Genomic DNA, 25,016 nt, shown 5'->3' with positions numbered 1-25,016 from the left:
ACATTGAAATGAAAAATGGCAGTAGTAATAATAATAATAACAATGACAATAATAATAATAATAACAACAACAATAATAATAATAATTCCATCACTTTTTTTCAATCTGCTGAATCTCCCTTGGGATTTTCAACTCTGCTTGCTGTGCTGGAGTTCTGCTGTTGGGTACAGTGATGGTGTGGAGGGTACACAGGGAGAGGTGCAGGTGCCCCTGTGGTGCAGGTCACTCCTGTTGCACGGTGTCACCCTGCTGGGCTCCGCAGTGACATCACTGCCACAGCCAAGGACCTGGGTGGGAATTCTTACTTGTTATTATCTGTTCTTCAGAGTCCATGAACTGAAGCACTGGGTGTTTTAGTGGCACATGCATGAGTCGTGTTGGCAGAAGAAGCATTTGGCCTGAATTTCCTCTTCCTTACACTTTTGTCAGTGAAGTTAGTGATGATGCATCTATAGTTCATATAATAACCGAGGTCATGATTGTATTCTGTGTTCTACGTCACTGTAGATTATTGTGCTGAGCAAAAAGGTCAAGATTTGGGAACTCCTTGAAACCAATCCTGGCTAATACAGACAGATTTTGTAAGCCTGTCACCACAGAGAAGTGTGCCCATCTGCAAAATGGAAATGACTGTTCTGTTTTGCAAAGGAGATGGCAGTTGGTTATGCTGTTATCAAAATATATATAGTATGTGTTATAAATAAATACATGTTAAAAATTCCACTTCTGATCTGTGTGAATGGAAGGAGTAAAAGTTATGTGTGCTTGCAACTCAGTCTTGGAGGAGATGCTGCATGAAATGTGTTGATGTCAGACTAGTTACTGAGTCCCGTTAATTTCAAATGAGAGCTGTACCTGAGTGCAGCTCAGCCTGTACACGGCCCAGGAGCTGCTCTGGTGCTCTAGGAATTGTGTGAGCCAAGGTGGGACTTCACAGGTTCAGAGGAAACCAAAGGTGCCACAGGTATCTTGCCACAGGTGTTGGCTCTGCTTTTTCATGGTGTCAGCACACCAGTAAATGGAATGTTGGAGCTGGCAATGTTAAAAATTAGTTTTATAAATGGTTGCTATGGTAATTGGCAAATCTTCATAAATCATTTGAAAAGGTCCCCCTTGCCACTGGGGCTTGCTGCTGCTGCACTGCAACATGAAGCATTTTTGCTGACGAAGTTCCCAAACCCTGGAGTGCTCCCTGGGAGTTGGGTTTGATGAGTTCAGCATTCCCAGGTTGGTTATCCTGCTATTGCGTCCTCCTTTCTGGTTGCCTGCTACAAGTAACCCTGGAGAGTCTCTCCTTTTTTAAGCCAACTTCACTGGAGATTTACCTTTCTAACAGTAAGCAAATTCCTGGTTCCACCCCGTGTTTGGTGTTTGCCCAGCCCTGCTCTGCCCTTGCCCCTGGATGGACACGGTGTCTGTGGGACAGCTGCAGGGATTTGGAGAGGTACATGCTGTAACTTACGACTCTCCTTCATCCTAATGAGCGCTCAGAAAATATCAAAAGAAATTATAATGGTGGAATTTTCACATCTCAAAGAAAGGACATTTATTATCAAACCCTCTCTTCATTAGTAATCCTTCAGAACTGGATAAGAAACAGCTCTTTTTTCCTGAGGAAGGCATCTTTTCCTTGATCAAGAAATCAACTGGATGCCAGTGTAGATCTTCTTAAAGATTTCCCCTGTGCTATTCTTAGAGTTGTTGCATCTTCTGGCTTGGGATAGAAATAGAGTAAAATGAGGCATCCATTTTTGGTGTGTTGTTGTGGCCTTTCTGCTCTGTATCCACAGGTGCAGTTTGACCTGGCTCAACTTCAGGTGTTTGTTTTGGTCAATGTCCTGGGGAAGACAAAGCCCCAGACCTGCACTGGCCCAGCCCACGGCCATGGCTGGGGTCCTTTTTATGCTGATTTGCTCCTTTTTCTCCCTGTGCTGTTGTCTGAGCCTGGCCCTCAGCTGTTGGTTTTTCACTGCTGTTTAAACCCCACATTTTGGAACCCTTTTTATTTCCCCAGCAGCTCAGCACTGTTGTCTCAAGGTTCTGCTGCCCCTGATTGCTGTGACACATGTAAGTAATGATGTTTTGTGCTTTCAAGGAGCCACCAAGAAGGTGCTGACAGGTGAGTCAGTGACCAAGGTGCTGTGCAGCCCTGCAGGGAGTTTGGGCAGGCCCGCCTGGGCCAGGAGCAGCTTTCCTGGCAGGGGCAGTGCCCCTCACTGCAGGAGGCACCCCAGGTTCAGAGGGAGAGCTCAGCAGAGTTCTACATCCAGCCCTCAGCTCAGACGAGCCCCAGCTGATGAGGCTTTGCTTTCATTCTCGGGGTTGTGGCAGATCTGTCTCTATCAGGGTGAGGAAACTGAAAATGGGGGTAAAGCTGAAAAAAGAGCTGAAATTTCAGGTTGCCCGTTTATTTTTGTTTACTCTTCAACCTCGATCTGATTTATGCTCATTGGGGTCTTTGAACTTCAGCTCTGCTGGGTGCTGTGCCGTGTCCCTGGCTGGTTTGATGTTGCTGGGAGGGGCTGCTCCACTCTCCGGGCTCTGGGCAATCTCACTGCAGAGCGCTTCCCTTCCTTTGCTTAACCTCTGACCTGTGAAAACAAGAGTTAATCAAAAGTTCTGAGGTAGCTAAGAGGAAGGGGAAGTGTTTGGTTACAAATTAAATATGAGCAAGTCATAAGCCATAAATCTTCAGTAGTGCTACCAGTTGTGCTACTTAAGGTCCACGCGGTACAGAAAGTTTTGGGTTATAAAATCAGCCTCTGTTTCTTTGGAGGGGGGTTTAAAGGCTGCCTTGAGGATTTGCTTTTATAAGAAAAAAAATCCACATTTTTTTCTTTTTTCCTTTTGGCACACATCTAGAAAAAAATTTGGATAACTGTATTTCTTGGGGGATTTTTTAGGCTTTTTTCAACTTTTAACTGGTCACAGTTTGGTCTAATAAAAGCAGAACTGTTTTATTCTTGAGTAGTCAACACATGGAATAAGTAATGAAGTAAAAGTATTGAAGATGGCAGGATAAATTAGCTTTCTAATGTATCCAGAAATTTTGGGATGAGATCGTGCAGTGACAATGGAGGGAGGTGAAAACTGAAGTGAGATTGCATAATTTATACAATTTTGTGGTGGGTTTGTCTTAGTTTGTCTTGCCCCTTTCTTGAGCAAGAGCCACATAGATCCCCATGTGTGGTGGAGTGCTGAGTTCTGCTTCAGATACCAGCTCATTTCCTCAGATTCCAAACTGTGACACTGTCCTCAAAATGGGAAGTTATTCTCAAAATAGAAAAAGAAGCAGTTATGGTGAGATGCTAACCCATCATTTGGAAAACGAGGAGGAGTGAGTGTTAAAAAAAGGACAATAGGTTCATCAGAGGATACTGGTGAAGAGAAGGGAAAGCCAGGGAGTCTCAAATGTAGCAGAAATGGGGCTGTATCTTTTTCTGTGTGGAGGGTTTGCTGGTGTTTGACACTGTGTGAATATGTCTCATATTATCTGGGCTATTTTTATTAGAATCATAGAGGCTCTTTCCTAGGTGCTGAGTAAAAGATTTCAAATTGGTTTGGGCTGAAGTATCCTCATGGCTGGAGCCTACAGATGTGTCATGTTGGGTGTGTGATGGTAATAAAGAAACCCCCTGGAAGCTGCAGGGAGGTTCAGCAGTGAGCACACGGCCCCTGACAGGACAGATGAGGAAGCTCTAAAGGACATCCAGGACCTGCCCTGATTTGGGGGCTCAGCATTGCCCCCTCGGGTCCCTACTCTGGCTTCCCTGGGGCCCAAAGAGGTGGAGGCCTGGGAGAACCTGCTTTTGTTTTCCTCTTTTACTAGACATAATACACAGACATTAGAAACACAGTAATGGTTTTAAGGATTCTCATTTTAGCTCTGAGAATGTATTTTTCCGGCCAAGTCCCTGAACGATTAAGTAGAACTTTTAATGGTGCCTCCCTGGAAGCAGCTTTGGTTTCCCACTGCCAGGGAGCTTTCTGCCTTCCTGCTTTTCTGTCTTCTCAAACTCTTTTGATAGATGCCTTGCACGGATTTGTTTACCAGGTTCTTAATCTCTACTTAGCAGATATGTTTGGAGAGGATTTCTTGTTACTCTTGTAATGGCTTTTAACTCTCCTGAAGTTTATTTAACTAAACAGAAAGAAAGAAACTTATCTTCTACCTAATCCTTCTGGATTGTTTACAATATAATGCCAAACTTAAATGCTGTTTAAAGTGGTAATTGTCTGTCTTTCTGCTCTATTCGAATACACACTTTGTAAAGATGTTTCGAGCGTATTAATTTAAACGATAATGCTGTCATATAACATGAAAAGTTAAGTTGCTTATCAGTATATTTTGATAAGCTACTTACATTTTACAGTAGCATTTGCAGGCTTCAAACAAACGCTAATGATGGAGTGCCAGTCACTTTGTCTCACAGAGAGCTTCTCACCTCATTTATCACCAGAGCTGCACAGCCAGGGACCACAGGGCACTCCATTCCTTACAGCTGTCAGGATGTAGTCATATTTTATAAAAACTTTAAATCCTGTCTAACTATATCAAAATAGAATCCATTTGCTTCAGAAAGCAGCTGTGATTAAAGAGCATCACTGACTGGCTTTGCATTCACCACAGCCGAGGGAAATTCCTCACTGGTGTTGGAAGAGGGACTGAAATAAAGAACTGTGCCATGAAAACAGGGCACAGAATCCTACCAAAGCTGCAGTGAAAAGGAACATCCTCGCTGTCCTACCTTATGGAATGGAGATGTAAAGTAAATGAAAAAGATGGGATTTTTCTGCATGTTTTCCTTTTAATTTTGTTTCTTCTCTTTTGGAAGTTGCATGCAAATGTACTGAAGGTGAAGTTTCTGTTTGACTGAAGCAAGGGCCAGGCTAAGTACAGTGATGGAATGAGATTTTAAAACAATTAAAAACTGAGATACTGATTATTCAATTTTAAAAGTCCTCTTGTGTTAGGATTCAAAACCAAAATAACTGTCTTTTATCTTTTTTTTTTCAGTTACCTCCCATGGTTTGAAGTCTTTTATAAACTGCTCAATGTCTTGGCAGATTATTCAGCAAAAGGACAGGTATTATTCTAAAATACTGACCCTCCTTCTCCTATCCCAGTATCAAATGAGTGAGGGTGAGAGGATGAAAGAAGCTGTTTGAAGACGTGCTTCTATTCGAGATGACCATGTGAATTATTAATCTGTATAATGCAGTGATATAAAAGATCATACTCAGCTTGGCAAGTGCCTCTGAAAAATAAATATGCATTTAATTTTCTTTCTGGAAAAGACAAAGTTCAAGATTGGGGCTGTGGATCCAACACAAGTCCCTGCAGTCAGCCATGCTGGGCTTCCTGACTCCCTGCCCTGTGTTCAGCCCAGTTCCTGTAATTCTGCCGTTCCCATATTGCAGAGTCACATCAGTCTGTGCCAGGTGTCTGTTCCAGGTTTACTTCTCATGGGCAGTAAAAGTAGACCTGATCTTATGAATGCAAAATGTTTACCCACCCCTATGGCCTACACTGCCCTTCTGCCTCGGAGTTTACCTGGTGACAGCAATGCCTGCTTAGTATTCCTGGTTATTCTCCTTCTCATTTCAGGATAGTCAGAGGAGTGAGCTCCTAGAAACATTTCATAAACTTACCATCCCTGAGCCAGGAACCTCTGTTCATCTTGGAGTGGTAAGTGTGGGGGGAAGATGTAAACTAAGGTGTTTAATATTCATTCCATGTCATAGTAGAGGAATGTCAAAAGCAATCTTCTCTCCTGGAGCTTGTACACAGGTGTTGTTTTCCTGTGAGGAGCTGTGAAATTCCCCTTTCACAATTGGGGCCCTCTGCTTCCCTTTCCCTAACCTCAAATGTCCTTGAAATGCACTTCTTTGATTGGAGGAAGGCTGTGTGTATTACCCCTGGGAATCTCTCACCATGTCCTCTATGACCTGCGGGAGGTCACGGAGCACCAGTGGGACATTCACTGCCCACACTTCTGCACAACTCCTGGCCCTGGCAGTTTGAAGGGGGAGCAGGCTGGGAAGCAAACAGGCACTTACCTGTCACAGCAGCTTTGGGAGTATTAACTGCTCATCACATTTTCTGGTTCCTTCTCCTCTTCCTTCCCCCCCTCTTCAGAAAACCTCGCACAAAAAAGAATTTATTTCATTTTTATATTTTGTAAGAAAATGAAAATTAAAGCACACTGGCAGTATGGATGTGGGATTGTATTGATGGGATTGTATTTTGAATTTAGTCTTCTGGGGTTTTTGTCTTCAAATTCATTTTTGCAGCACAGCCTCATGCTCCAGGCTGTGGTGAACCCTGCAGATGTTCCTTGCTGCTGCTGCCAGCTGAGAGTTCATGTGGGAAGTCTCCCTCCCATTTCCTTTACTCCTCCTAAAGCACTTTCTGGCAAGAAGCAGCTCATGCCCCTCACTCCCTGCCAGGCTGGCAGTGCCCAGGGGGCAGCTGTGTGGCCTTGCTGGTCCCAGCTGGCCCTGGACATGTCCCCAGCCCCTCAAGATCCCTCTTGAGGAGCAGCAGTTCTGTTCATGGGACGAGCTGTCTCCCAAGGCCAGGGGCAGTGGGGATATTCCGGCTTTTTCATGCCAGTGGTTCCAAGGAATGCTGCCTGTCTCCCCTTGTCTCAGACATTTCATGGGCAATGGAGCAAGAAAGGATAAAAACAAGCAGCTCAGGGACCGTGTCTTTCTGATTTTATTTTGTCTGTTTCTGAGCCCGTTGCGGGGTCGGAGTGAGGTTCCTCTGTGTGATACAGCTCTGAGTGCTGTTCCTCTGCCTTGGCATTGCATCTTTGCAACCAAACCAAACCAAACCAAACCAGTGATGCATCAGAAAGCAAAACTTGTGTTTCTCATTCAGTGTCTCCATTTAGTGGAGGCTGTGGTCCCCGCCTGCTATTTCAGGTTACAGCCTGATCAGGAAGCACTGAGATGGCTGAGATTTGTGTACAAGAGAATAGTGCCAATTGTGGAGCCATGCCAAGGATGGAACAGCCTTTAAGGCTTCAGCCAGTAATTAATAAGTAGCCCTAAGACAAATTGTGAAAATCTTTAAAATTATATAAATTGTATACGAGTCACATTCTCTCCTTTTCCAAAGCCCTGACCAAGGATCATTCAAGTCATCTGTGGTCAGATTGGGAGCTGGAGTGAACCTGGGCTCCTGGAATGCAGACAATTAAAAACACTGAACAATATAATGGATTGTGAAATTATATGAAAGCAATATGGTCTTTCAAAATGTGCTTTTAGGGTGTATAAAAGTGACCTAAAACTTTTCAGTATTTTGTAGGTAAGCAGGCATTGAACCTTAGGAAGCATTTCCCAGTACATTTCCATAACCTCCCCCTTGGCTGGAATGAACCTCTCTGGTGCTGTGAGTCAGAGAAGGCCCTGCCTGCTGCTGTTCCCTGAAGTCCATCCTGCCGTGGGCTGGGGAAAGCTGGCTTGAATTACAGCCTGCCTTGGAGTTTCCTTGGCATCTGTTGCAGCCTGTGTGAGTCTGTCTGTAGCAGCAGCTCTGAAGAACAAAAACATGGAATATAACTTTCCAGGAGCATTTGATACTGTCTATCTTCCTGCATTTCCTATTGCCCCTGTGATCTGGGAACCCAGCCTGTGGAATCCAGGACAGAGAACTCAGGCTGGTAGTTGGTAACAAATGTTCTGTCATTTTTACTTAGCTGAGCAACTGCTGTTACTGCTGATACTAATACCAAGCAATAAATTTAGATTGCTTTTAACATTACTGAATAATCAATATTTGCTCTTTTTGTAGCACTCTTACTTTACTGTGCCTGACACCAGAGAGCTTCCCAGTATACCCGAAAATGTGAGTATTTGAGAGGACCCTGCACTTTATTGTTTCTATTTAATGTCAGCAGCTACATAGATGACAAATATTACTCTGTTTGGAATAGGTTTTATTCTGTAAAATACTGAGCATTCAGGAGCTGACACTCTGCATGTGTGATTAAAAGCTGAACTGTATGGACAAGGATGATGGACAGATTGATGTGGGTAAAACAGCAGCTCTGCTAATCCTACACTGCCACCCCTCTGGAATAATGACCTGAGACAGCAGGGAAAACACTGTGCTTGCTAGACGGCTCCTGAGAGCACCAGACACACCTGGCTCTTTAGAGCCACTTTTTGGGAGACTTTTTAAGCCTCACGCAGTCATGTGTGTTCCAGCCTGGCTCAGCTCTCCAGCCAGATGATAAGTCTGTGGGGAGACAATGCTGGCGTTTGCTTCTCTTAAATACTCTTTAATGTGCTCCTGCTCTGTCTCAGCCAAACTCCTGTGCCTGACATCTCAGTTTTCTTTCCCAAGCATTTTGCAGTCGGTCTCAGCATCATATTCTTCAGTTGATGGCATGAAAGAAAAAAGAATCATCAAGACATTCCATCTCATTTGTGGGTGATTTGTATAGCAGATAGCATTCGGGGCTTTTTGTTTGGCTTTCAAAACACTGTTGCTGGTTTTGCTGTGTTGCAGACTCTTCATACTGACACATATCCTGACAGGAAATTTAATAGATGCGCTCTTTCTTCCGAGGTGCTTTATTTTTGTACAAATAATGATACGCTGGGTGTAATTCAGGAATCAGTCCCTGAGTCTAAACCAGTCATCAAATCCTGTCCTAATTCATAGAATCATAAAATCCCAGAATAATTCAGGTTGGAAGGGGCCTTAAAGCCCATCCAGTGCCACCCCCTGCCATGGGCAGTGACACCTCCCACTATCCCAGGATTGTGTAATTTCTTAAAAGGTTTTTGTCTGTCTGTTAAACCAACTTCCATGTGGAATTGAGCATATTAGGGAATAATACAAGGACATTAAATGGGCATAAGTCTGCTGTATTTTAATCAATTGACCTGATTTATTAAAAATTCTGTATATCTTACCAGGAATTGCATTTAAAACCCATATTAGCAAAAGTTGTAGTGGTGCCAAACTTCGTAGTTGGATGTGATGATGAATGGAGAGCTGCAGAGAGCACTGTTTGGAATGTTAACAAACCTCTTGGAATTATCTGACTTTGTGTCAGATCAATGTGTTTAATGAGTCACAGACCATTTAGCATGGGCACTTTTCTGTAACAGCAACTCATTCCCTTCTTCAGGAGATGTAAGTTGTGTGAGGGATGTGTAAATGCAGTGTGACTTCAGAAATAAATCAGGTTGGTTGCAGGAAATACAGTGCAAGACTGAATTTCCTGGTAGTAGCTGTTGTGTTTCAGAAGGTGCAGGTAAGTTAAGAGGCTGAAATGATGGCGTTTTCTTGGGGATGATGCCCTCAGTACTTTTATATCACTGGGTCCATCTTCCTCATTAGCTGACAGTGGAAGAGAAGTATGTGATTTTTAATCTCAAAAGTCAGAGTAGTCAGTGTGTGTTTATTGATATGAGATAGCAAATGATCAAATGGATGATTGATCTGGGAATGAAATTTCAAAGGAGCGTGAGGGAGTTTTGTAACACTCTTGGTGAATTTTGAGAGGAGTGGGGATACCTGTTCTGAAAATCCCGCTTTTTACTGGCCTGAGAAAGGTTTAAGTCCTAGGAAGCAAAATACATAACAATTATCCTGCAAATTGGAACGCTTTCATTTGTATTTATTTAACTCATTCATGGTTTTGTCACTTACGAGACATGTCTTTCAAAATACATGTGTAAGTCCCAATTTCAGCTTCAGAGCTGACAGCTTTCTTATAAATACAACTTTGAGGGAACACGTGAATCTCCTCAGTACCAATACATTTCCATGCAGCCCACATGGTTCCCAGGTGTCCTTGGCAAATCTTGGAGAGCAGACAAGACTGAAACCTTACAAATCTTTCCATCTGAAGGTACATTTGTGTGTGATGTCATCACAATAAACTCGATGAAAGAACAATTGCAAATCAAGTCCCCACGTCTATTTTCCTCTCGCAGTGGAGGCTGTTGCCTCACAAACAGATCCGTGTGGAGCAGGGCTGCACCCTCGGGCTGGATGCAGGGATTGTGTGCTGCTTTTGCCATGCCCCGAGTTGGGTGGCATCAAAGGGAGTTCAGGGCTCCTTAAAAATTCTATTAGTTCCCACTCTTAGCAGGAATTGTGTCGTCACACACTGTGTTTTGGCGTGGTGGAAGGGTGGGTGAGAGGGGGAAGAAGAGCCGTAGAGAAGACAGCTTATGTTTAGACAAAAATATCATGTTAATCAGCACAGATGGGATGAGAAATACAGAAAAAGTACATGATAGTTTAATAGGTTTTTGGCAAAATGTGTTGGCTTTTTTTTTTCTCCTTTGACTGTACCTGTCTGTGGCTCCAGCTCTGCTTTAACAAAGACCTGAATGATTGTTTTATTTTATGTGTTTGAAGCCAACCATAATGAGCTCAGTTTTTATCCCTCTACATACTGGTACCAAAGTCTCCCAAATACAATGCTTAATTTTCCTTCAGTTCTTTGTGTTTGGATGGCAAGCTGGGGAACATATTTTTGCACAGTATGAAGCATCTTGGCAGACTTCTCAGGCCAAGTATCTTGGATCTGTCAAAAGTGCTAATAGGCTTTGTTGAGCTTCTTTAAGTTTCTAAATCATATTTGCTTTTTGCTTTTCTGCACTTTTTTATTTAAGGATGATTAAGATTGCACTTGAATTCATGACTAATCTAATTTTGCTCTCACATGTGCTTTTTGTATAAGGCTGTCTTTATCCTATAGCAACCCTTTCATGTCTATAAGAAGCTATTTGGAGACCAATTCCCTAATTCAGCATTTTTGGGCATTATCTTTTCCTCCACCTCTCCCTTTTTCTTTAATTTCTATGTTTTAAGAAGTGAAGTGCTCAGAGAGAGAATTTCCTGCCTCCTTCCTCAGTCTCCCCAGGGAAGTGCTCCTGTCTGCCACCCAGGGATGTCCGAGTGCCCGAAATGAGGGGTTCAGTTCAGACAACTGGGTTTAGTGTGTGTTAAATGCCCAGATGTGTTTCCAATAGTCAGAATTTTTCTAGCACTGACTGAGCTCACAATTGAATTTGCTGTGTTGGAACTGGCCTCTGAGAGATGCTTTTAGTGTTGGGGTGTGGGGTTTTGGTACTTTATCAGGCAGCTTTGAAGTCTCCATAAAAGTGACAGAACATTTTTTTTCTCAGAGAAGTATCTTGTATTCAGAAAGCTGTGGGTGAAACATCATCACTTTTATTACTCTAAGACCCAGCTCCCCAAAACTCTGGGGAGAGATACTGCAATTAGAAAGGCCTCTGCCTTAAGATGAAATCCTGCTTTCTTTTGTTAAGCCTCATACTAGATGTAGCACAATAGAAGGATGAAATCTCTTTGGTTTTGGGTTTGGTTTTTTTTTTTTTTGTTAAGGACACTTGGTTTTGTAATGTCATGAGTAAAAAATGATTTTTGTCTCTCCCCAGAGAAATCTGACAGAGTATTTTGTAGCAGTTGATGTCAACAACATGCTGCATCTCTACGCCAGTATGCTGTACGAGCGCCGCATCCTCATTTGCTGTAGTAAGCTGAGCACTGTAAGTAAAATGCACAAGAATTTCTTGTATTCACAGTATTTTTTTTTTTTTAATCACAGTCATATGTAGGAAATTAACTGATTATCTCCAGGTCCACCTTTCAACCTCAGTTATGCAGCCCCAGCTCAGTTCTGTGCCTTATGTGAGGATTTTATAGAACTTCTGTTGACCCACAATGTTCAAAAGAATTTTTTGGATACAGGGATTTTTGTGGCTGTTTGGTACACAAATGTTCAAAGACTTATGCCATAGTGAAGTCCTTTATTCAGAATTTACTTGACAGGAAAAAAAAAAAGATAAATGACACTGTCAAATGGATGTTCCAGTGACCTCTTCTGGATGGACCAGAGGAGTGGGCTGAAGTACATTGACAATGCACAGTTTTGCAGTTGTGTTTGATAAGGTTTAGTCTTAATGCTCCTAGGCTCCATCAAGTGTCTGAGAGATGAAAGTTACTGAATATTCTAGAGTACTCTCTTCTAAAAAATGGCTGGAGATCAAAACAAGTACAGGGCTTGATTCAGTTCAAAGTTTTGTGTTATGCATTTCAAGGTTTAGCAGTCAATAAGATTGTGATTTTCTTTATGAAAGCAAATGCTCCATGGTCATCGTGTTTGCTCTTTAAATGGCTATTGATTGCTTTATTTTGTGAGTGCTGAAGATGGTTTAACTAATTTTGGTTTCTAGTGCTGTGGGCTGAGCACTCGAGCAGTCCTGGCTGAAGTACAGCTGCCATTTCCATTTCCTGTGGCTGTAACTGGTATCTGATGTATGACCAGACCTGCTTTGTGCTTGAGATTCAAACTGCTCCATGGCATTGTGAGTGCTCTGGAAGGCTGGAGTAATGTCCACAAATCCTCGTAAGGATGGTCTGTCAGCACAGGGCAGAGAAGTGAGAGGAGTAAGGCCTCAGACTTAATCCCAGAATAACTATTGCAGTATCATTTTGAAAGGTAAGCAAAAGGAGGAGAATTATAATAGCCTCCGGGACCTAATAACAACTATTAATAATGTTTACAATCAATCCCACATTTAACTGAAAGCATTTAAGTATTATGAAGTTAAATACCATAGAAAACTTGTAAAATCTTAACTTCTCTATCTGCCATGTATTCTATGTCATCACTACTAAAATAAGGAAAATTCCATCCAGGCTTGGTAATGAAATAAAATGAAGGAGAAGTGTTTATTTCAGCAACCTACGGAATGAAAAGAACAGTAAATGATCAGAGAGGAGGGAAGAAGAGAAGGGCTGCCCAAAGCATTTCAGATGTGTGGTTGGTTGGTTTAATCTCTCCCTTTGTGACAGAGCCTGGGAAGAGGAATTACTTACCTGTCACTGTGCCTTCCTTAATGAGCCAATTCACAAGTGGGGCTGGGTTTTTTTCCTCTCTTTCTGTTATTTCTCTTCCTTTTCCTCTGTCCAAGATAAAAGCACGTCTGGTTCTTGGGAGGGAGGGGTATTCATACTGTGTGTTCTTAGCTTACAACTTTCTCTATAAACTGCTGGCAGATTGGAGTGACAGTGGAAGGCAGGTTTGAGGAGCTGGGCCAGAGCCAGCGGTTGCCGCTCGCCGTTCCAGCCCAGGAACATTCTCTGCTCTCAGCCTGTGCTCGGCGGAAGCCAAGACCTTGTCACTGCAAAGGAACCAAATCCCCCACTCCCCGAGTGCAGCCAGCCTGGGGGGCTGCTCAGGGGCTGCTACTTTTGTTTTTAGCTTTTAGCTTTTTAACACAAAAGTGGAAGGGACCTGTTTGCAGTTCATTTCTGTTAGCTTTGGGAGACACACTTCAGACTTAGGGCTTGAATTTAATACCAGGTGAGAGATAGAAAACAAAACCATCCTGGGTAGAAAGCCTTTTATGGTGGAATGAATTCTGTGCTACAATACATCATCTCAAATTCAAATTTTGATTTTCAATATCCTTATATCCTTAAGTTGAATAAGATTTAGAGGTAACTGCACAAAGCTGTGTTTGTTAGCTCTTTCATAAAGCATGTGTACTGAACCTATAGAGAAATTATTGCTGTTTTTTTGGATTTTGTTCTTCGTCTCTACAAAAGGAAATGCAGGTAATTTCTCAAAATGTTAGAACAGTTATTCCTGTTAAATTTCATTACATATTCTGTGATCTAAGTCCTCAAAAAACGTGAGATATGAACCAAAATGATAAATGCCCTGTGCCTGGCAGAAGCTCACCTGCTGGTGGGAGCATGCTGCTGCAAAAATGAAACTGGAGTTCTCCTTGCATCCAGAATTCTCTTTTCCTTCAGAACTTGTGGCCCAGCCACCCCAAGGTGTTTCCTGGCTGGGAGTGGGGCAGCAGCACGCTGGCTCTCATTATAAGGTGTCTTACGCGAAGCTCTGAAATTACTTAAACTTGGGGATTTCAGGGATGTTTCTGTCTGGCTCCATCATACTGAGGTGGATTTCTTTGCCTTTTCTGTGATTTTTGGAGTTCTAGCACAAAGCAAAGAATCCCATTGTGACATGGATGTTTGATCCTGGAGCAGAGCTTCCTGTGCCACTTCTGCCACAGCATAGGGAGCTCTGACAAACCTCCTATTCCCTGGCTGGGCTCTGATGGGCCTTGGGGCTCTGAGGGTGAGGAATTAGAATAACATATGATCAATTTGATACCCCACCTGTCCTTGTGATGCTTCACAGCTGAGAGCTTGCCCAACCCTGATGCCACAGCTCTGTTGCTGTCCCTGTTGCCTTCATACACAGCCTTTGTGACAGTACTGCTTTCACTGCTTAATTCTGTTATAGCTCAGCTTTCTACTTGGTTTTTAGCCCCAAAGAATGCAACCCCCTAATCTTACAGCCATGCAAAAGGTGGTTCTTTTCCTCAGTGTCCTTATTGCACCTTGGTAGCCACATCCTGCCCAGTGTGTGCCAGGAGCCAGGGGTGGAAAATGGTCTCGTGTAGTTCAACATCAGCTTAGTAGTTTCAAGTTTGTGACAAATTCCTATTGATCTCATTTGCTCAAATCAGGCTTTTAGAGCATTAAATATAAAACTGCACAAAGTGCCCAGTGACTGAGTGTGTCCCTTCCACAGCGATCTCCTTACACCCTCCAGCAACAGCTGCACAGAGCTGAGGAGTGGAACTAATCCGAGTTCAAAATGCTGGATTCCTGTAGTTCTGGCAGTTGGGCATTTCTCAGGCTGCCTTACTCTGAAGTGCTTGTTTCTTGGGTGACAGTCACTGATCAGGTGAGGGCTCCAGCAGATCTGCTGGGTTTGAGCCCTTCTCAGGGCAGAGCTGGAGGCCGGGGCTGAGGCTCACCCCTGCTCGGGTGTCACCTGACTCCTGCCAGGTGGGAGTCTCCAGAGGAGGTGTCAGGTCCTGCTCAGATGTCTGAGTGCTGAGCATTGTGGATGTTTCATCTTTTCTCGCTGAGTTTTAAAACCAGTGGGAAGGGGCTTGGAAGAGGCCTCGTAGGATTACGGAATTCACTTCTCTGCAGTCACGACCATGTTGTGTAGTAATGGCAGAAATTATCCACTCAATCCTCAGAGAAGCAGTTCCTAATCTAGAATTAAATTTAAATTTAGAAAAAACTGGTTGTGTTGTTCAGAGGCATAAAAGTAACACATGAAATGCAGGCTTGTCTTCCACTGTCCTGCCCACTGACCTGCATTTTAATTGGACCACCAGGTTCTGTTACTCCCAGAAAGGCTTTGGTAGTGAACAGAACCCAAACTACCCCCAACTGTAGCTGATTTTCCCTGACACGGAGCCTGAAGGGTCTGGTTTAGCCCATCCAAAGCATTTCCTTTTCCAGTCATGGGTTCCCTTTGCAAGGTCTCTGAGTCACTAGTCTGTCTTAATGGAAATTAATAATAATGAGGGCTAGTTTTTTTTAAGGTTATGCCACCTCTAACTGAGTTAGGATTAATATCATGATTTGTCTTTGCTTAGTTTGATCTCGGACACATTCAGGCTACCACAGGGACCTTAGTCCCTTGGAGTTTGTCTCCTCAGGACTCATAAGAAGTGCTCTGCCTCCTTCCCCTTGCCCAGAAGGCATTAAATGCTCAGTTTCCTCCTGCCTTCCGAGAACTGAGAGGATTTGTTGAGAGTTGTGTTCAAAACATCCCTCACAAGTGAAGCACAGTGTAGTGCTTGTGCTGGGTGTCCCTGGAAATTAAAGGACACTCTGAACTGGCAACAGGGGCAGGGTGGATGTGACTCTTCCCTGTCACCTCCGAGTCTGCCTTGGATGTGTCTGTGTGTGAGTGCTCTGATTTATTTACTTGTTTCCCCAAGTGTGTGTGCTCATATCCTCTTACAGTGTTTTGCCTATAGCTTTTGCTGAGATTGCCTTATTGAGCATTACCACCTGCTCCATATTAATACCCTTAGTGATTGTGACAAATATCCTGCTTATCTTCTTTTCCAATTAATAATTATTGTTTGAAATAGGATTGAGAGCAGTAATTTCCTCTGTGAGGATTCTCCCCGTGGCTTCACTGGCACTTCCCTTTGCTAATTCGGTACCTGCCACATCAAAACTCTTCAGCATGAGTTTTTAACAATGTAACTGAGAAATTCAATGGATCGAATGATTAGGTGAAGGGCAATTAGATAAAATTCCCTTTTAAATCATCAAGATTTAATCACTGAGTTTAGCGTTCTGTGTTTTTAAGAAACGCATGCCATGGTTTTTTCAGTTCGTGTTATAATTTCAGAGCAGTTTTGTGATATTTAATGCATGGTAATTTCCAGGTTTGGGAGATTTGCCATTACTGTTTCTTAGTTCCCTTTGTGTTTTCATTTCCATGTTTCTGTTGCTTTATAAAATGCCGGGTGTTCTTTGCAGGTTGGGTTTGCGAGTGAATCGTGTTCTCAGCTGTTGACAAAGTCAGGCAAATGGCAGCCACTCCTGCTCCCCCCAAGACCCTTGTTTTTGCCAGCAGTGCTGTGTATTTTCTCATAAAGCATTGATAGGAAAGGAGAGTTGATTCTTTACTTTCTTGCCTCTAAGTTTACCATTTGAAGCTCGGGATTTGTCTCATTTTCGCTGCGGTTTCTCTGTGTGTTTTTCAGTTAACTGCCTGCATCCATGGGTCTGCAGCCATGCTCTACCCGATGTTCTGGCAGCATGTTTACATTCCTGTCCTGCCCCCACATCTCCTGGACTACTGCTGGTAAGGCCATCTCTGTGTGTGTGTTCTGGAGATGTTTATCTGTCCCTCAGACCCACAGCACTGTGCACATTTCTTAGAGTGAGTCTGAAGCTCTCTCCTGATGTGGCTGTTCCTGGGGATCCAGCCGGGATAACCAGCAGCAAGTGAAGGCCTGAAAACCAAAACGTGCATGTTTAAAGGAAGTTTGCTCCTCTGCAGCTGATGTAAATGTGTGTGCCTGTGTCAGGGTACAGGGAGCAGAATGTAAAGAGTTATCTCCTGTGGAAATGAGCCTTCCCTGACTCCCTGCGCAGGAAGAGCAGGTCCCAGTCATTTGCAGTGCCAGCAGGTGCCTTTCTCTGGATAATGGGCTTCTCACGTGTAATTAACACTTGGAGAGGCTGCCCCAGCTCCCCTCAGGTACCTGCTGCTCGCAGGCACAGGCTTTGCCCTTGGTGATCAGTTATTCATGGACTTCCTGACAAAGGCAGGGAAAGGGGCCCACCCAGAGGGTGCAAAAAGCAAACCCTGGTGCAGGAGAGAAAGCCACAAGTCACTGAGCATCACTGAGGGGATTCTTTCGTGGCCAACACCCAGCCATGGCAGTAGGGAGCCAGGCTGTGTGCAAAGAATGATTTCAAAATGTACAACTGTTAGGCAGCTCACAAATGCAACAACTGATTTCCTTAGCCAGCCAGGAACTTTAATTGGAGAGGTAGCTACACACTCTGTCATTGTTTGAGTAAGTCAATTTAGCAACAATTTATGTGCCATAAATATATTTCCCAAAATAGAGTCCACCATCTATTTTGTAACCATGTGAACTTGGAGATGTCATTTTGCCTGGGAGGACTGAGCAATCAGCTCCCTGCTCCCTGCTTTAAGGCAGTATTTCTGCTTACTGGTGTCTGCCTCTTAAGGGAAATGACCTGAGATTATTTAAAATAGAAGAGCTTAATTTAATTTTAATTATTGCCTGGTTATTTTATTTGCAAATATGACATAAGAATTTTAGAGAGCTGAAATGGGAACAAAACTTAAAGCAATGAGAATTCTTCAATTCTTATGGATACAGAATATCTTGTTCATTCAGTTGGCTGTGCTCATTTACTGACTGTGCTGTGATGTTTTGAATCTTCCTCTGCTCTTTTGAAACTCACAGACGGATGGATAGACTGTGTCACTCGAGATCTTTGAAAGTGTTTGAAAAAAGTATTTTCCACCTGTGATTACTTGCCTTTTGCTTCCCATTTCCCTCTTTAAAGGATTTTCTCAAACTTAATATTTCTGTTCCCCTGCATTCCCCACTGACGTACCTTCCCTCAGAACTGAAAATGCCCAAAGGTTGTGTCTCCCAAATATTTGCTCTCAATGCTGAGTCAGTGCTGGTGGTGGATCTCCCATCGATCATCCCTGTCGTGTAGATTTGCTGAGGACAGGGGGTGGGAGGGGAAGCAAGGGGAAGAGCGCTATCCTTTGTTTTTATTTTTTAATTGGACACTGCTCTTTAGTGTATTTTCAGCCCAGGGAAACATTTTGGGTGGAGGAGACTAAAATACTGTCATTAGATCTCACACCTTGATGCACAATTTCTTGTTCCTTTGAATGCAGAGCAACAGAGGAAGTACAGAAGCACAGCTGCGCTGCTGGTGGCTGGTTTGGGGTGTTGTTTGGTTGGGTTTTGTTTGTTTAGAGCACATGCCAGCAGGTGCCAGAAGTCCTGGTTAGTGAGATGCTGCCACCAAGCATTGATAGTCAAGCACATACAACTACTTGGCCAGCTCTTGTCCATCTATTTTATTGGAAATTTAAACATTTGTTGATGTGGAGGAAGCAGTGTATCAATTTTCCTCGCTACTTTTCCCAGTTTGTTTTTTGTGTGCCATAAAACCACTCCCACTGTGTCTGTTTGCTTCCTTCTTGCTCTCAGTGTCTGTGTTTAAAATGAGCCCTTAGAAAAGCCTGTCTTTGCTGAGCTGGGACACAGCTGAGTGTGTGCTGAGCCCCAGAGCTTTGTCACCAGAAGCAACAGTACGTTTCGTAGGGTGATTAAAACAGTCTATTCTATCAGACAGACAGCTTAGCAGCCAGCATGAATATATTCTCAGAGCACCCTGGCACAGCTGCTAACAAACGCTTCTGTCGGGGCAGTTTGCCCTTTCTCCAGGAGTTTTTTTAACTCCCTTTCTCCTATTTTCTAAATCTGCATATAGTCAATGTGCTTCTCTGAGTAGGTGGAGGGGGAGCTGAAGTCCTCCCGCTGCTGGGAAACAAAGATTCCTGCCCAGGGAGCTTGGTGGGCATTGCCATTGAGCCTGGCACACCTGGGCACTCACTAAAGGTCCTTGTAGCTGCTCTCCTGGTGTCAGAGCTATGTGTTCTCTGCATTGTTCCAATTTATGCAGTCAAGTTTCTGGTTTGCATCAATTACTCCAATAAATTTTGGGTGGAATTCTGTTGCATTTCAATGAGGAATCTGAAGAGACTGCCCTGGAAAGGGAAGTACCAGTGGTGGAAGAGAGCCACCCGTTAAGTCACTGCTTGCATAGCAAGACATGAATGTGGTAAGTGTGATCTCATCCATTTGCCTGGAACAATGAAGCAAAATGGTGAAATCCCTGCGTAGCTGTAAATAGGAACCTTTTGGAAATCCTTGGGCTTTTACATTACTTTTCCTGGTGAATTGCAGTATTTTTTAAGGCTGGGCTTTCTTCACTTAAGAAGAAATGTCCCTCTATTTCACCTGCTTCTCTTCCAATTAGTAGTTGCCCACCTCTTGGGAGCATAATTAAGCGGTCTCTAGTTTGCCTAAGGAAACGAATTAAAGAAATTGTAAAAATGCAACTGTAATAAATGGGCAATATATAGCCATTATGTCCCCAAAATCCATATTCATGCTTATGCATTGCTACTTTAATGATTTGATATTTACCTATATAACTCATTTGATTATAAATAAGGCTGATTGCCTTGGGAGCCAGTGTAGCACAAGAGGAGTAATGACCCCTCTCTTTGTTCTGAAAGGCTCACGCAGGCACTTTGTTTGAGCAGTAAATACATGTGGTAGAAACTGATACTTCTTAATTTTGCACTTAATGGCTATTGGCTGCCAGCAAACAACTTTGAGTAATTAGTAGTTGTGGCTGTAAGAAGCCCCAGGACTGATGAAGTGTCAAGCAGTGGGGAAGGCCTGCTCTGAAGGGCAGTCTTTAATCTGCCAGGGCTCCCAGAAGGATTAAAGGTTGTGCTGAGTGTTTCTGCTCTTTATACAAGGGATGTGTCTTGCTGAACTTCTCTTGGAAGTCTTGCAAGTACAAATCTACCCTGATAAAATATTAAAAACTGCTGAAGTGTTCCACATCTCAGGACCTGAATCGCAGTGAGGAAGGACTGTTTCAGTGTGCCCTGGGTGGGGAAGGGGGGACACAGCACATTCCCCTGCACAGGATGCTAAAGGTCTACTTAAATAATGGCCTATGATTAACTCATGGTCAAGAGAAATGGTGATAAAAGCAATTTATGAAGCCTGACATGAACTTTCGGCATTTACTTCTAGGTGTGTTTCCTATTCAGTCATACTGATGAGTGATGATGGAAGAATAGAATCTCTCTGGTAGATTTTATTGGAAATATTTATGCTCTTTACCAGAATCACATTTTATTGAGGTTATTTATGCAGTCCCCATAATTGTTTTATGTGCTGTATTGCCATTACATGTAATGTTTGTCACTCCAGCACTGAAAAGATGAGTCTTTGCATCCAAAGCTGATCCATGTATCTTAAGCCATATCTTCTCTTCCTATGTTTGGAGATGTTAATAAATGGCTGGTTTTCAGGAATACTGCACTCTTCCTGCTTCCTTTCATTACGTTAGCCAAGGTTCCACTAGATGAGACATTTGCAGGCTTAAGACTTCCTGCCGAGGTTCCGACTTTGTGCGGGGGGGATTGAAGCTGTCGCGTTGCTGGAAGTCCTTAATTGGAACCACATTGGTGGTGGTGGCACCGGAGGGGCCGGGGCAGCCGAGCCCGGCTCGCGGGGCCATTGTGCAGCCAGAGCCAAAGCAGTGCTTCGTTCTCTGGGTATAAAATTCCTGGCTGTTCTCTTGCTCCTGGGCTGTGGCCATGGGAAGTGAAGAGATGGCGTTTGTCACAAATCAAACGTGTCCATGACAAATCAGGGCTCAGCTGAGCAGCACTTGTGTGTTGTGGGAGAGTGTGGTAGGGAGCAGGCAAACCTTCTGCCCAGGGACCTGGGTGGGTGTTCCAGGTGCCAGCCACGGGATTCCCGGGAAGCAGAACATTCAGGATGGTCCTGTGCTGTAGCAGCCCCTCTGGGCTCTGTCCCAAGGGGCTGTGGGGGTGCAGGGGGCCTGGGCCGGGCACTCATTGCAGTGATGTGGGACAAGGCACTGGAGTGTTCTGCCAGTGAAGTGGGAAGGGGCTTTGGAAGTTGTATGTGGTTAATGTCTTCAGAAAGGAAAAAAAATGGTTTCACATGGAATGTCTACTGCAGGGGCTGTTTCCACCTCAGTAGAGCATCCTACAGAGTGGCAGTTTGAGGGGGTGTATTAATAAACAACATAAATATTAATATGCTTATCAGTAAATATATTTTTAAAGGTATTTCTCAGGAAAAGGAGAAACAGGGATTTTTGCTGGCCTGGTGTCTCAGGAGCTTTTTCAGCACTGTACTGCTCTTACTGAGCAGTAGGCACCAGCTTAGAGCAGCAATATGGGAGATATTTTAATCCAAGGCAGTACAGTGACATTTCTCTCATTTTTTCATCTGAAATTGAAAATGAGCTCTTTGAGCTTCTGTATCCAAAGCGAGCTGAGGCTCTATTTTAGAAGTTGTGTCTGTCTGTGTGCGCTGCGTTTCGCAGGCAGGATGTGCCATATTTGCAATTAGCAGCTCTGGCAGCCTCGCTGATGGCTCTGCTGCGCCGGGCCCTGATTGCCGAGGGGGAGGCTGCGAGCAGCTCAGCGTTGGAAATCCTGGACAACGGACAGGCAGCTCCCAGCCAGGGCTCTCTGCTGGGAGCGGGTCCTTCTCGGGGTTTGCTCACATCAGGAAAGGGACATGGAGAAGATCAGTCTTCCTTCAGCACTGGCATTCTGTGGGCTAACAAAGGTGTCATGCCAGTGTCCAAGGCTAAAACCTGGCCTATGAGCCTCTGGGGTATTTAGGTTTTGTGTCCTGAGGGGAATATTGGTATCAGCGGATGTCCCAGGAACTCTGGAGATTATCAGAATCTTCAAAAATATTTTTTGTTTTCTTTTATAAATGAAAATTTGTCAAGATTTATACTTAAAAGTAAATGACTTATAAATGTATCTGGACTCATTCAAAGAATTCAAAGCTTGTAGTACTGGGTGATACATATACATTAAATTAACCACTTGACACTACAACTGGGTCCAGTTTTTGAAAGAATACTCTTGGAAAAGTCTTTTCCAAGGGTATGTTTTTAAAATTGCAATAAAATTGCAATTTTCTAACAAAAGACCCCAGTGTTAGGGATATGTTTAACAGCTGTCCTTGGGTACCTGCCCAAACTTAGTCACTTAGAAATTCTGATGTCAAGAAAAAATGAAATCTTTCAGGAGTAGGAGGCTATTGCATAGTAACAAAAGTCTTTCAGATATGGAATAACACTTTGTTCACATGTGATTTGTTTGTATATATGTATCTATTATTTTTTAAGCAAAATCTAATCTGGTATCCCAGTGTTTTCTTGTAGCTAATTTTGTAAGTCGTGTGTGTTATTCACTGTTATGAGGATGTAAAGCCGGGTTTCTTTTCCTCTCCGCAGTGCCCCCATGCCCTACCTCATTGGAATACACTTAAGTTTGATGGAGGTAAGTCTCTTGCACCATTTCTGGAACTATGTATAGTGGTATGGTTTAGAGCCAGATTCTGCAAGCAATTACACATTCATTCATATGCTTAAAAGTGAAATAATCCTGTTAATTTGGGAGTGCTGAGGGAATTGAGTGAGGCATACATGATAATGTTGCATCTTCAGGAGCCTTGTTTGCTCCCCTGTGCTCCTTGGGCAGACTTCCCGCTCGCAGCTCGGCGGTGACAAGCTCACGTCGTGCTCCCCTCCCCACCCTGGGGCTTCATTTAATCAGTTCAGTGCCTTGGTTGGACTCAGGCACAAAGGCAGAGTCGATATTAAACCACAATGTTGACAGTTACAGTTCTCTTTTAGGCTTTTGCAGACAGATTGTAATTTTTTTAATGTTCGAAAGATCTGAAAAGAAGGAACTTGCAGTTAATGTTAACACAAAGCTGGCAGAGAACCAGCCCTCACAGAAAGCTTCTCCTATAAACAATTCCCAGTAATTCATGTGACTTTTTAAAAACTCTAAAAGTGGAAATAGCACATTTGCTTTTGCTTCCAGTACTGGTGAAACAGTCGATGACTTCCCTCAAAAGTATCTGGGGAACAACAAAAGATACTGACTTAGGTACCTCTGAAATCCTCATCCTTACTGACTGTGCCCCTTCCCAAGGAGTGCTCCGGGGGGGAAGAGGCATTCCTGCCCAGGGAGCTCTGCTGGGACTGCACATACCCTTGGACATTAATGGACCTGTGTCCCTGTTTTAGCTCCTGTGTTTGGAAATTGAGCCTTCATGTTCAGGATGCAGAACAGTTCAGAAAACTGGGGTTAACATCACATAAAGGAATGTGTATTAGTAGAAAAATTGTTCTTGTATTGTCCATAAAAATGTGTAATTTCTGGAAATACTGATAAAAAATATTGATTCTTTCACTAGGGCAAGTGTGTGTAATAATGATGCCCTGTGTGTTTGTGTGTGCTGTGTAACGTCCCCTCTTTTTCCAGCATTAATGAGAGGTAATTTTAGGAGTCAGTTTTCTTGTGAGAAGATAGATTGAATGTGCAGGATGTCTTTTTTCTTTTCCTTACCATCCTGGGTACAGATGATTTTTTATGCCCTTTATACTGCTAAATCAAGTACAGAATTTCAGTACAATGTGTTTGTGAATAACCAATTAGTTTAAAAGTCAACACGTACATTTGTTTGCACATCATATGCTTCTGTTCAAGGGGCTTCTCATAATCACCCTTGGATACTGCATAGGCAGGAGTGAGGGAATATCTAAGAAGAAATGTATTTTTCATATTGATCAAGAAACTTTCTGCCCCATATCCATCCCAGGCAATCACTGGTGTGGTTATTGTGGTATATGTAAAAGATGGAGGAGAGCTGGTGGATGGGATATCTCCATACACACACTTTTCAGCTTTCACAAATATTTGTGCTCACGAGTTCTGTGGTTGGACTGGGAATGGATATAGAAAAAAAATTAATAATTACACCTTGGAGTTGCTTTGTGTGATGTCTCACTCCTGCCTTGCTCCATAAATCCATTGCCTCTTCCTTTGTCTCTGAGTTTCAGACTGCAGGGCTCTGTGGGCCTTCCAAACTCCATCTGTAAAAACTCAAAAAAAGGAGTTGTTCTTGGAGAAGCCAATTTTCATCCATTTTAGTAACTTGTGAAAAAATCTGTTTAGTACTAAATCCAGTCTGGCTTTTGAATAGCCGGAGATTCTGGAACACAGACATGCTTTGGCAAAGTACAGTTATTCAAAGTGCCTTATCAAATAAATTAAATAAATAAACCAAACTGTTTTCTCTGCTCTTATGGATAAATTGAATACAGACAGAACTGTATCTTGCAGCTAACTCTGCTTTTTCCATTGAAAAATAACAAAAAATCCCACAGTGGTTGGTGGATCTGTCTGGTGGCAAGTGCTGCAGAATTTCTGTGCCCTGGGCAAGGGAAAGGTGACATTTGTCACATGAGCTGGACAGTTCCTAGGTTACCTCTTGTTTGTGGTGCTGAATGCTCACTCTATTTGTCCCTTCCTTCATATGTAAAGTTGTGTGTTTTATTTAGTAGAATAACATCATAGTTAAAACAGCAATTCTTTTTCTTATGATCTGGCAGTTGTGTATGTTAAAAAATGTATTATCTTCTCCATATCAAAATAATTTTATAAACTAGGACTACAGACTGCTGCCATTATTCAGTATTCCTTTTTCTTTAAATGCTGCAATTTCAGCAAATAGGACTTTAAAAGGGTTCTGTTAATCCACACATTCCAGTGTCAGGATAAGGGGTTCATTCCCAGACTTGCCTTGCAGATGAGGCAGGTGGACCCTTGCCCTGGTGTGGAGCCCAGGGAGCACTGCAGGTAGGTCTGGGCTCAGGCTCTGTCCCAGCAGCTCACAGGTTGGATTTGTCCTTCTTGTGCAAACATTAGTGGCAGCCTAATCTTGCACAGGGAAAG

At 43.2% G+C, this 25,016-nt stretch overlaps 1 protein-coding gene across 8 annotated transcripts in view; it reads left to right on the top strand.

The window, feature by feature from the left end:
- The window catches only part of DENND1A (DENN domain containing 1A), a 159,570-nt gene that overhangs the window by 64,686 nt on the left and 69,868 nt on the right, over positions 1-25,016 (top strand). For 7 of the 8 annotated variants that reach the window (XR_011155642.1, XM_069032081.1, XM_069032077.1 and 4 more), the window contains 6 exons: positions 5,018-5,087; positions 5,609-5,689; positions 7,805-7,858; positions 11,440-11,550; positions 16,609-16,709; positions 22,505-22,550. Coding sequence is in view for 7 of the 8 variants with exons in the window: in XM_069032081.1 (XP_068888182.1) it covers positions 5,018-5,087; positions 5,609-5,689; positions 7,805-7,858; positions 11,440-11,550; positions 16,609-16,709; positions 22,505-22,550 (463 nt within the window). In the remaining variant the exon portion in view is untranslated. The remainder of the gene's footprint in view (positions 1-5,017; positions 5,088-5,608; positions 5,690-7,804; positions 7,859-11,439; positions 11,551-16,608; positions 16,710-22,504; positions 22,551-25,016) is intronic. The other variant, XM_069032080.1, reaches the window with a different exon arrangement.

The sequence above is a fragment of the Aphelocoma coerulescens genome, chromosome 17, assembly GCF_041296385.1.
Source record: "Aphelocoma coerulescens isolate FSJ_1873_10779 chromosome 17, UR_Acoe_1.0, whole genome shotgun sequence".
In the NCBI taxonomy this organism is placed as follows: Eukaryota; Metazoa; Chordata; class Aves; order Passeriformes; family Corvidae; genus Aphelocoma; species Aphelocoma coerulescens.
The sequence above is the reverse complement of the archived record's forward strand: the minus strand, read 5'-3'. Positions and strand labels throughout refer to the sequence as shown.